A 13069-nucleotide genomic window follows, 5' to 3' on the forward strand; every position below is an offset into this window, starting at 1 on the left:
CCTTTCTAAAGTAAACAGAATGAATACAGGAGGGGAAGGAATCTGTTCGTGAGACAGACAACGAGAAGCAGAAGCAAGTAGGGATAAAGAGAAAAGAGACGGGGGTCGTGGTCTTCTGGGCTGATTCAGGGGCTGCCGGCTTGCACCCACCGTCCTCAGCTCCTCACGCTGGGGCTCATGCGGTGATTCTTGGACTCAGGCAGGGGGCAGCGGCACCCCAAGGGATTCTTCCCAGCCTGGGCAGTGTGATTCAGTGGGCCTGGGATGGTCCTCTGTAACAACCTTCCAGAGGAGACTAGTACAGCTGCGTTGGGACCAGACTCTCAGAACCGCTGAGAAGAGGCCCAGCACCCCGCCCCCCCCAGGTGAGCCGGGGGTCGGATATGCAGTCCTTACAATAAAGGGGCGCCCCGGCGCCGTTTTCTTCGACGTCTGAAATTTCATAGCCTTGGCCTGTGCTGTGGGTATCTCAGGGTTGACCCAATGGCGTCTCTGTTGTCGCAGAGATTCGCACCGATAGTCCAGGCATGACCAGCGGCTTTTCAGGCCTTCATTCTTCCCTCCTGGTGGCAGTCCTCCAGCTTGAGTTCTGGCTCAGGTTCCAGCCATCCTGATCCGTCCTTGACAGCTCTCTCCCTCGGTTTGGAGCTCTTCTGATCAGCCCCATCCAGCATTCGGTGCCTTTTTTTTTTTTTTTCCTTGTTCTTACTAGTCCTCTTGCAGGGGACAGAGTTCTGGACTTCGAATGCTGTCCCTTGGGCTGACCTCCCCACCCTCAAGGGGCTGGCCCAGGTCTCCCGTAGCTGGGCTTTCCCTGCCTGGTTAGGCCCAGCTGTGCCCTCCTGGAAAGTCTGGTGCCTGATGGTTCCCCAACCCTGCAGATGGTGGCCTCTGACCTTTGCCTGTCTGGGCCACTCAGCGGTCACCCTGGCCACCTCCTAGCCCTGGCGGCCAGGTCTCAGCTCATTCTGTACCCTACTTTCTCTGCATTCCCCCAAGAAATGATCACACCAGAGGCTTGAGCTAAAGCAATTAAGAAACCATTTCCAAAAGAAGAAGAAAGGAAAAAAGAAAGAAAGAGAGAGAGAGAGAGAAAGGAAGAGAAAGAAAGAAATCATTATTGAGCAATACTATATCCTTAGCACCTACCTTACTTAGGTCAGTGACAGCAGGACCCAAAGCAGAAGAAAGTCCTGCCTTATATTCCCGTGGAGACAATAAATAATGTAGACAATAAATACAGAAATAATAAATAAATGGCATTTCTAAGTATGTTAGATAAAGAGAAAAAATAAACCAGGAAAAAGGAAGTTAAGAGTGGTGGTGGGTCCATTTTAAACCAGGGGGACCAGCAGGACAAGGAGGGTAAGGCAGTATTTGAACAAATGCTCCCTCTTTCTCTCTCTCCCCTCCCCTCTCTCTCTCCCTCTCCCTCCTTAGCTTGTCTGCACTAGTGGCTCCCTTTTCCTGAAGCTTTCCCGTCCTGGATTCTCCCATGGCCGGCTCCTTCTTGCCGCTCAGTCCCAACAGCCCCTCAACAGACAAGCCTTCTCTGATGACTCTAAACCACGGTTTCAGACAAGCCACTGTCGTATTCTTTCCTAGTATTTGCTATGACCACATTTTAAACAATTATTTCTTTGTTTGCTTATGGCTGGACCCACACACATGCACTCATGGGACCACAGGAAGTCCTTGCTTGTTTTGTCCATGGTTGTAGCCTCAGGGCCTAGAACGAAGCCGTGCAAGCAGGGGTTCAGTAGGTGATGGTGGGATGGATGACTGCCTAGCACCTGATGAAAACAGCTGCGTCTACGGTCACCATGTCCCTGCGAAGGAAGAGACATTGAACCCAAAAGAGGTAGAGACAGTCAGCACCGTGACAGAGAACGTGGACTCCAGAGTCAGCCTCCCTGGGCGGGGATGTTGGGTCCACACCGGGACGCTCTCCCTCAGGTTCAGGAGTCTTTCCTTTAAAGTAGAGACTCCAGGGCGCCTGGGTGGTTCAGTGGGTTAAAGTCTCTGCCTTCGGCTCAGGTCATGATCTCGGGGTCCTGGGATCGAGCCCCGCATCGGGCTCTCTGCTCAGCAGGGAGCCTGCTTCTTCCTCTCTCTCTGCCTGCCTCTCTGCTGACTTTTGATCTCTGTCTGTCAAATAAATAAATAAAATCTTTAAAAAAATAAATAAAGTAGAGATTCTGTCGTCTATCCTCAGCTATAAAGAGGAATGAAGTTGTTCTGCCACAACGGGCATGAGCCTCAGAAACTGCGCACTAACTAAAAGAAACAGGCACCAAAAAGCCAGAAGCTGTGAGGTACATTTAGGCGAAATAACCAGAAGAGGTAAATCCGCAGATTCAGAGAGTAGATTTCCAGGACTTGGGGGCGGGGGGAGTGGGGAAGAACTGCTCAGTGGGTATGAGGGCTCCGCTGGGGCTGCTGAACGTGTTTCGGAACCAGTTAGAAGGCGCGGTGGCCCATTCCTGGAAATGTACTAAGTGCCGCTGGATGGTTCACTCGAGGGGCTCGATTTCATGTTAATGTGGGTTTCACCTGAGCAACAGCAAAAAATGAAAAATGGGGACTTGGTGGTCCCCTGTTCTGGGGGCATCATTAGGATTACATGAGGTAAAGCTGTAGCACTTAACACACCGCCTGACATTCATCAGGCGATCAAGACAATGGGCCTCTCAGTCGTCTGTTTAGATAAAGAAAGCGTTAGGCAATGTCACACCATTCTCAGATTTGTTCACGATTCACTCTCGTGAGAACCGCCAAGTTCATCATGGATTTGTATCCGTCCATGGACCAGAATTTGAGAATCACTGAAATAAACCATTTTGAGTCCGATAAAATCTCCTTTCGTTAAAAAAAAATTTAGAGGGACACCTGGGTGGCTCAGTGGGCTAAGCGTCTGCCTTCGGCTCAGGTCGTGATCCCAGGGTCCTGGCTTTGAGTTCCTCATGGGGCTCCCTGCTCAGCGGGGGGTCTGCTTCACCCTCTGCCCCTCCCCCCGCTCCTGCTCTTTCTCACTCTCTAGCTCCCATTCTTTCTCTCGACTACATTAATAAAATCTTTGACAGCCATCCCAACTCATTTTACACACCGAGTAGACAAAAGAAGGGAGCTAAGGACAGCAGTGCTATCTACAGCCCGGCCGAAGGGAGGGCGGGGCGCGGAATAAATGGGAGGCATTCCGTTTTTCTCACTAAAGTCATGATGGCATCACACCCGTGCACACATCCCCGAACAGCCACGTGCATACAACAGCGGAGAAAACACCCCATTACCTGACCAGGAAGAATGTGTCGACCCCCAGGTAGAAGGGGCCGCTCCGAGAATAAAGGTACAGGGGGTTTTTAAGCACTCTCTTTCTCCACTCGAGCACATTATCTGCAACAAACACGAACACAGTGTCTTTTTGTCTCCCAGAAGAAAGTCACGGGATCTGTGTTTTCCGAACAAGCAAAAGGAATGCCTTCAACTTTCTTAACCTCAAGAGGATTTCGGGCAGCCCCACAGCTTGCGAGGAGAAGGTGTCTTGGATTAAGAATTAGGCACCTCAAAGTGTCCACCACGGAGCGGTAACCGAAGCTTTGAGCGGCTTCCTTCTCTCCCAGGGCCCACAGCTCCATGGCGGGCCACGGCAGCGTCACCCCACCACGGGCCGGTGCAGATGGCCGGGCAGCTTCTTCAAACCGCCCCAGGCTGACGCCTCCCCTCAACTCTGCCCCACGGGTTGGCCCCACTTATCAAGGGCTGATCCTCCTGCCATGCACTGGGAGGGAGGCAACAGGCAGAAGGCCGAGAATCACTAATTCACACCAGGGCCCAGTAGTTTTTACGCATTTACGCATGACTATGTTTCCAGGAGAAAGAAACACCAGTTTCTGGATTCCTTCATCATTACTAGAAGGAATCCAGCTCTTTGGACAGTGACTACGCAATCCTCGGGTATCACCGTGCTCCTGTCCCTCGGGGGCTCGATTCATACCCAGGAGGAGGTCAAGCGACAGCCGGGCACTGGCCTGGGACACTCGCTTGCAGGAGGTCATGGCTGTGTGTCTAAAACGGAAGGCTGCTCTGGGGGAAGGTGCAGCCTCGTGCCCCCGGCCCAACGGGCTCCCCTCGCGTGGAAGCTTCTCTCTCCCTCCACTGCTCATGGGAGCTCGTTGGTTCTCCTCACCCAAAGACAGCCACGCGGTCATCTGCCCGGTATGCCCCGACATGATCCAGAGGAGACTCAGAACCCGGATGCCGTTGAGCACGGAGCACGTGCGTCCTGGTGTCTCCAATGTCCAGACGGCCGGCACGGTCTTCTGCCAAGAGAAGCATTTCAGAGCGTGCTCCATGGCTCCTGAAAGTCCTGGACGAGAACGCAAGTGTCAACAACCACCCTGAGAGCCAGGTCGGTCCACACGCTGCCCCACAAATAAGAGCTGAAACACACACACACACCGTGTCACACAGACACGTCTTCGCTGGGACCCCGGGCTGCTCAGCACAGTTCCCCGGGGTACCTTCCTGCTCTGTCTGCGCAGCTTCGGATGTGGTCTGTAACCCTTGACTTGCCCCAGCATGCCTGCTGGTGGCCGGTGCCCACACTGCCCACACTGCCACGCACAGACTACGCTAACTGAGTTCAGGCCCCAGGAATGCCAGCACCTGACCCCTGTCCTGTTTTACAAAGTTGGGGGTGGGGGGCTTAGAGATCATTCAGGAACCACCGGCCCCATAAAGCCAGCGTTCCACTCGGAATGGCATTCCTTCTGTCTTCCCAAGGAAGAACTGTTTGCAAACAACACCCCTGCCTGTCACGTGCAGGGGTGCAAACAGAGGGGCAGGCAGGACAGCCGCTAAGGAGCCCGGCCTTACAGTGAAATGCTCCTGGCTCTGAATCCACCTGTGCTTTCCTAGACGCTCTGTAACCTCTGGCGAGTCAGTTAACCCCTCTGTGCCTGGGTTTCCGCATCTACGAAATGGGAATCAAAGTAGATCCCACAATCTTAGGGTTACCATGAAGGACAAATGAGGTGACATCACAGCTGCTCTGCTCACTGCGATAAGCCCGATCGCTTTCATCCCTTCCACTTCACTTACTCCTCTTAATTTCTACAAAATTTCAATTGGACTCATGTAGATTAATGCCAGACAGCTGGAACTGGGAACCAGGACCCTCGAAGGAAAGCTCAAGCCACTCCGAGAGACTCGTGCTTTCTCTTGGATGTGGCTTGGGCTTAAACATTGCAGGCACAAGGCTGCTGAACTGAGACTTCCAGATGAGAGCTGGTGTAACAGGCGCTGGAAACCTAACTCAGCTTCTTTGATGGAGAATGTAATTGCCCAACTTTTTGAGGTTCCAGCGGTAAATATGAGTTTTTCCCTTGGAGTCACTCTCCAGTGTCCCTGCCTGAAGGCACGGAGCTCACCAGCGCTTGGCACGGCACAGTCAGCCGTGTCCCATGCCCCGAGTCCCGGCTCCCCTCGGCTCCTGAGAAGTCACTACCACGTGGAGAGAGGCGGCCACAGGCTCTACCCAGTATCACCCACCCTTCTGCCTCCCGGGACCTCTTCCCTCACTTTTAAACTGAGCAGGCATTTTGGCCGGGCTCCTGGGAGCACTTGAGCACGTTTGTCAAATATCCAGCCTGATGTCTACGTTGACAAGCGAGGACTGAATACATTTTGCTACCATTTGATTTTCTTTCCATCTAAATTCTGCTTGCGGGTAAGCTTAACTAGTAGCAGCTTATACTAGTGTCTGAAAATAACTGGTCTGTGCGGAGGAGAATAGCCTCTCTGAGCCCCTTGTCCTCGTTTGTAAATGGAAAGGAGAAGCCGAAGGGGCCTGGGGAGGATCGGGTGAAATGATGCATCAGCGGTTCTCATAGTTGGGGGGTGGGGGTACCCCAGTCCAGCAGCTTCAGCATGACCCGAGAACCTGTTAGAAAGGCACAGTCCCAGGTCCCACCCCAGACCTACTGACTCAGAATCTTTCCAGCCGTGCAACCTGGGCTGTGACAAACCCTCCGGGTGCTTCCAAGGCGTACCAAGGTTGGAGAACCACGGGGTATGACGATGTGTTGGAAAACCTCGAGGCCCCTTTGGATTTTCTCAGTGATTATTACTGTGAGCTCACTTCAAGCGCCTAACCACAGATTAAGAGCCCTGACTTCCAGGGGCTGAAACCCACGGCTATTTATTTCATGGAAGCTTCCTTGAACATGCTCTCATATTTTTCTCATCTAAGTAGGAAACGACAGGCTCATGGAACAGGAAACCGCTCTAAGCGAATGCCGTGATTATTTGGAGGATAAAGAACCAAGACTCTGAAATGCCCAATTTGGCTCTAAACTTCTAGAAGACACGGTAGTCTTATGTTGATTTGACTCGCTAGTGAGTGGAAAAATGGAGAAGGAAGAAGATGCTGAGCCTAGGGCTCTCTCCATCTCAATTTTCATTTCCAACCCTTCAGGATATGATATTTTACTCTGATGGTATAAACACAAGATATATTGCTACAGCAACAGAACATGGGACCCCCCCACCCCCACACACTTTCCTGAAGCCATACTTGAGTGTAGCTGCTGAAAAAGCGAACATAACCTTTGTATCCTGATCCCAGAGAGTCCTATTTTGGGCTGAAACCCTAACGTTTCAGTGGCTGATTGCTGACTCCATACCAGCTGTGTCTGCCTAAAACCCTGCGATCTGGCCTTAAAATGCCAAGCTCCAAGGCTCAGCCTTCCACCTGCTAATAGGCAATGGTGAATGTGGGGGCTGTAGGCTCCCCCTCAGTGTGATAACTAGAAGCATGTGGCAGGTGCCGGGAACCAGGCTGGCCTCGACAAGGTCAGTGTTAGCAGAGGTCTTGGCCAGTTAAAGCTGCCCCCCTCCTTGCCCCCTTCTGGCTTAAAGGAAGAGAATGAGGAAAAGAGCAATGAATCAGGAGGACGGTTCACAGTATCTCATTTAATTCCCTCCACGAATTCCATTGTATGCCCCCATTTTACGCATGTGGAGACTGAGTTTCCTAGAGGTCAAACAACCTGACCAAGGGCAGAGCTCAAAACCAAGGCAGGTTTGACCTGGGATTGCTAAGTAGGGGGTCTTTCTGCCACACCCAAGGAATTCTACGTGGCAGCTGGGGAGTCAAGTTCTTGAACCACTTCCCACGAGGAGACGCTGAGGGGCTCTGAGATTTGGGGGAGCCCATTATAACTGTCCTCAGTATCTGATATGGGGGAATAGAAACAAGAGACTAGGTTGAACGGCCAAACCAGGGCCTGAGAGTAGAAATTACAGAGCAGCAGGGACAGACTCCATGTAGGAGCCCAATGGTGAACGCTTCCCACAATGAGGACGTCGGGTGCGGTGGGACCACCAGGCCAGCAGGCGCCTTCTAACTCGGGAAGGAGGGCGAGCGTTCTCGGCTCTTCTGCTACACCATCCGGACACATCAGACACAAAACGGTCTACACCATCAGACACAAAAATGCTCTGTGTTGCTTTCCTAGTGTTGGGAGTCTGCACTGGGGTTACATTTGCTTTTGGTTTTGCCTGAAGATCCAAACAGGATTGGATAAAATCATCACTGCACCCTCCATAGTGAATGTACTCCCCGAAGCTACTCAATCACATTCTCATACTCTTTTGGGCTGTTCACTGAAACTCTGTCTTATTTTTTATCCCCTGAGCTGGAGGAAGGGAAAGGCCATTATATGCACCTGCAGGGGCTGTCAGGCACGAGTCCCCGCGTTCTAAAAGTGTCGACAGGCATGCTCTTCTTGTTTCACGGGGTGTGTGTGTGTGTGTGTGTGTGTGTGGTCTTTGCCTCGCCACATGGGCAGGTAGAAATGAAGGAAATGCTCTTGGTTTTTACTGAAACACAACGCAAGGTGACCAACCGCTTACTGCCGTCCAGCTCTCCCTTCCCGAAGCAGGTTATCTAGCTCCGGGCTCGGCTGCCCTCCACCAGCCTTTAACCATCCTGTGCACTTACTCCCCTGGCTTCGTCTGAATGTAAATCCTTTACCTTAGTGATGCCAGAAGGTTCTGTGAGTCATGTGCATAGCTGCGACAGTGAACATAGACACTGGGATCGTGGAATTGTTCTCTAAAGGATTACCCAGTGCGACCCAAGCTCCGTTCTGACCTAGTCGCTGGGTAGCACGAAGACACACTGGACAATTGTACCCGAGGAAGAAAGCAGCATTTTCAGCGACCTCGCCTTAACACTCCGATAGCAAACAAAGACCGAATTGTAACGAGCAGAGACCCAGCCTCCACACTGGCATTCGGAAGCCCTGCGGCATTCACCAGATTCCAGCGCCAAAGGCTTTACTTTCCAACTGTGACTCATCTAAGTCACCTCTCGTGAGTGGTCTTAGGCTCTTAAAATGCCTACTTTTTCCTCTGCTAGGGGCTCCTGATAGTGAGAGATGGGCCGGGCAAGCCGTTCTGCTTCTTGGTTCACCCGTCTGTGTCTCTCTCAGAGGCAGACTCCTGTCGGTGGCCGGAGGTACAGGTGACGACCTGCCGTCGGACCCCCGCTCCCTGGCTGCCACGTAGATGGTCCCAGCCAGGGGCAAGAAGATGCCCAGTAAGGTGACGAACCTGCAGGGAGAAGACAAGTGTGACGAAGCCTCACCTCACACCAGAGCCACAGGAACATAAGAGAAAACAGCCCAGGGGAAAACAAACCACTCAAGCCCCCCACCAAAATACAGATAACAGCTTTAAGGGGTGGGAGTGGCGTTCTAGAATGAAAAAATGAAAGAAATGGCGTGCCTGGGTGGCTCAGTAGGTTAAGCCTCTGCCTTTGGCTCCCGTCATGATCCCAGGGTCCTGGGATCGAGCCCTGTATCGGGCTCTCTGCTCAGCAGGGATCCTGCTTCCCCCTCTCTCTCTGCCTGCTTCTCTGCCTACTTGTGATCTCTCTCTGTCAAACAAATAAATAAAATCTTTCAAAAAAATGAAAAGAAATGATAAAGTCAAAGATGAACGGATTTCACTAAACTCCTTATTATAATTGTAAAAAAATATTCATAAACAAAAGCAACCGAAACACTGAGGGAGCTACTTGCATGTTTGTATTTTCACTTGCATTATGAGTTTCAAGATCAGTAAGAACCCAGCTCACACACACGCATAGAAACAGGAGTGAAACATAGGAATGCAGATAAACTTGGGGGGAAACTCCTTGTTACCAATTTTTTAAAATGTTCATTAAACCAGTTTATTTAATCTATCAAATTGGCACTGGTTTTTATAAAGGTAGCCTTTGATGCGGGTGACGGGGTGGTGGTGTAGACATGGATGTCTCCCAGCGGGGTGGTCATTTAAGTGAGGTTTTTGGGAAAGCTTCTTACCAACCATTCCAGCCACGGGCCAGCAATTCTATTAGTTTGTCCCGAGGACAATGCATGATGCAAACAAAGAGTTAGAAGTAGGATTGTTGAGGTGTTCGTGGGAGAAGCCATGCCTCAGATAAAAGAAACTAGTTTTCAGAACTCATACCCTAAGAACAGGACTATTTGGAGACAGGACACATTTCTCAGTGACTCTGGGACTCAGTCACTTGTGGGTGTGGCCAGCCTTCCTCTCGAACACGTCCGAAGTTTCTTGCTAAAGGTATATAGTGATCTCCCATGGAGCCCTGGCCAGACATCCCTCGGGAAAGAAAATTAAATGACGACGCATCATTGGAGAGTGGAAGATGATAACATAGCCCTAACATACACATCCCAGCCAGGTACCTAGGATGCCCATACTCACAGACACACGGCGACAAAGGTGTCGAAGGGGAACTTTCCAGAAGCGCATCTAGCCACAGCCACGCCAGACGAGGAGGAAGAATTTGTTGTAAAGAGAGAGAGAGAAGGGGCCAGAAATGAAGTATTTCTGTATCTTAAAATATCTACCAAGGGGGAAAAAAAGAGATTGTATTAGTAATATTTTATTTTGCAATACATCTACTTTTCCAAGAGTTTTCATATTTATTACTTCAAAACAAAACTTTGACATTAAAAAGAGCAGCTGGCTTTTCATATATCTGATGTGGGGATGGGGAAAATAAGGCACGAAGTTGCTGAGAGTCACAGAAGGGGGAACTCAGCCCAGTGCAGTGTGGACCGCGTTCTCCAGGACCCGTGGTCCGCCCAGACTCCTGCATCCTTTCCCAGCACAGCACTGGGAAGGACAATCATAAAAGGCGCCATCGCCAGCTCAGATCTGTTGGAAACAGGTTCCCATGAGAGAGATAAATGCGCTATGAGATGAAAAAATACGACGGAAGCCCACAGGCCGGGGAAAGTTGCGGTCTACAGTGGAAACTCAGAAACACCAACTCAGGGCACAGCTCATGGTCACTGTCAGTAGTTAGTAGGGATATTAGTGGTAAGACAAGGGCCGTGGTCTTGAACTTTCACGTGCCCCAGAAATTACCGGGAGGGTTGCTCCATGGACGGTTCCCTCCCTCCCTTCCCTGCAGTCCGATGCAGTAGGTCAGGCGTCGGACCTGAGAGTTTCCATTTCTAAAAAGAAACCAGGAGCTCGTACCACTGATCAGGGCACGTGCGCTGAGCGCCACAGGACGAGGGAGCTTCCAAAACTTTAGCAAAGGTTGGGAACTCAGTATGTTTTCATTCAATAGCAATGGCAATGAGGAATACCAAAAAAATACAGTCTTCAGAGCGCATTTAGGTATGAGACATGTTTCCGTCATTATCTTCAATTCACCAAAAACCTACAACGAACTACTATTTTACCTTATTTTACAGACAAGGAAAATTCTCCTTAGAGAAGCTCATGCACTTAAGCATAGCAGCTAGGAACACAGGTCCTGCAGTTCGAGGGTCTGGATCTACCCTTTATAATATGACCATGGACAAGTTACTTCCTTGCCCTGTGCCTCAGTTTCCCCTCGGTAAAATGGAGCTAACAGTTCCTTATAGGGTTGTTGTGAGAAACAAATGTAGCAATGGCTATAAAGGACTTAGCAAGTGCCTGGTACAGTCAGAGCTCAGTAAACATCAGCTGTCTCTATTATTGCCGCCAGGAGTGGGGACAGAACCCTCTCAGATCTGTGTGAACCTGAAGAGTGTGGACTTTTTATTCCCTCGCTGTACCTTAGTTCACCACAATGCATGGCCTAGACTTGCATTCAGGAGGCTTGGGTTGGAGCCTGCTTGCTGTGTGACCCTGGGAAAGTTACTTCCCCTCTCTGGGTCTCATTTCCTCCTCTGGCTAATGAGGAGGTGTGGGTTGGACATGACATCTTCTAACGTTCCTTCTGTCTCCAATACCCATTGTTCCCATGAGTGTGAAGGTTTCTGAAATGTCCCAATAGATCACTGGGATCTACTGTAAGATTAACAATATGTGTTAATTGTGACTCTTCATCGTAACCTATTAAGGGTGGAACTAGGAAGGAGGAAGTGTCCACATGTCCTCAGCACAGTCGAGGGTGACCATTAAGTAGGTCCCCAAAGGGGACACGGCAGCAGTTTCCTCATTATCCAGTTCCATTTGCTCTGAGTCAATGCCCCCCTCCCCAGGCTACTGCCTGGTCCCACATGAATTTACCAAACAAACCTTCCACTGAAACAGAAGCGTACTGACCAGCTGCCATGTCTGTCCTCACTGGCTTCTGTTTGATCCATAAACCACCGTGGAGCCTCTGGTCCGTGTGAACCAGGCCCTCCAGCCTGATGACCCCGGATGCCCTGAGAAAGTCAGCCTCCCAGAACTACAAGGCAAAGCCCAGCTCCCACCCTGAGGGGACTGGCAGTCGCCCTCGGAGACCACAGCAGCCAGAACCTTCCTTTGTTGCCTTAACTGCACAGCACAGACAGGAGGCCACAGGGAAATCCAAATCAAGATGTCAAAAAGCGTCATAGTTTACCTATACTCTTAAAAACCTTTTTTAAACAATGTAACTTAGAGGGGCACCTAGGTGGCTCAGTCGTTTAAGCATCTGCCTTCGGCTCAGGTCATGATTCCAGGGTCCTGGGATTGAGCCCCGCATTGGGCTCCCTGCTCAGCGGGAAGCCTGCTTCTCCCTCTCCCACTCCCGCTGCTTGTGTTCCCTCTCTTGCTCTCTCTCTCTCTCTCTCTCTCTCTCTGTCAAATAAATAAATAAAAATCTTTTTTTTAAAAATGTGACTTAGGGCCCCGATTGTAACAAGCAGTACAAGACGACAGAATGAGGAACAGAACGATAAAGTGTACATCTGAGCTTCCCCATGAAACCTTTCATCTTCCATTGTGTTTTTAAAAGTACGCTTTTCCTTAGGTCTGACTCTTCCTGTCTCAAGAAGCACAGGCTTAACGGCAGCCGGAAAAGGTTCCTAGTTGTCTCAAATGATCGTCTTCCTGCATCTGAGTCCTAGGGGAGCTGCCTCACAGGCCCCAAAGCTGATTAAAGCAAGTTCCGACTGACTTCACCTCCACTGCCCCAGGGGAATCCCTTCCGGAGGGCAGCGGTTGCCCCCGGATGAAGTCTGAAGCATTGAACAACAGTGTCCAGACCCTGAAGGAGGGAGGAGGGTTAACACTGCCTCGTGACCCCATAGACACTCCAGGCTACTGGATGCTTGTACTTGTCAACCACGGGATCGCTCAGGCCTAGCCAAGAAGCCAAAACGCGCGCGCACGTGTGTGTGCACACACATCAGCTTTGTCCTGCAGACACACAGGCCCATCCCTTCCACTCCCTCAGGGATAAGAGCACATGGTGGGGGCTTCTGACGGATGGCCCCTCCGGCCCCCGGCCCACCACTTTTCTCTTCCCCCCTTCTCCCTGCTCCTATACCAAGTGCCTTACCTGCAGATTGTGGACAACAGAAGCCCCACCTTCCTGACCCTCCCCCACAGTTCTCCCTCAGAGGGGAGTGGGCAGCCAGCTGGGCGGGGAATTCTGGGGTTCTAGATACTCGGAGTGTGACTGGAAGAGAAGCGGAAGGTGGTCACGTCCCCTTGATCCCACAGACATCTCATCGGGAAGGACATGGCCAGAAGAAGGCAGGAAGCGTGGTCCCTAAAGTGAGGGGCCTAGGTCTGAGGGCTG

At 51.0% G+C, this 13069-nt stretch overlaps 1 protein-coding gene across 2 annotated transcripts in view; it reads right to left on the bottom strand.

The window, feature by feature from the left end:
• The window catches only part of LOC116572108 (O-acyltransferase like protein), a 71740-nt gene that overhangs the window by 35246 nt on the left and 23425 nt on the right, over nt 1–13069 (bottom strand). For both annotated transcript variants that reach the window (XM_032310846.1, XM_032310845.1), the window contains exons 4-7: nt 9778–9919; nt 8408–8616; nt 4187–4366; nt 3291–3393 (exon numbers count right to left, since the gene is read on the bottom strand). In XM_032310846.1, the coding sequence (XP_032166737.1) occupies nt 3291–3393; nt 4187–4366; nt 8408–8616; nt 9778–9919 (634 nt within the window). The remainder of the gene's footprint in view (nt 1–3290; nt 3394–4186; nt 4367–8407; nt 8617–9777; nt 9920–13069) is intronic.

This window comes from Mustela erminea, chromosome 13 (assembly GCF_009829155.1).
Source record: "Mustela erminea isolate mMusErm1 chromosome 13, mMusErm1.Pri, whole genome shotgun sequence".
In the NCBI taxonomy this organism is placed as follows: Eukaryota; Metazoa; Chordata; class Mammalia; order Carnivora; family Mustelidae; genus Mustela; species Mustela erminea.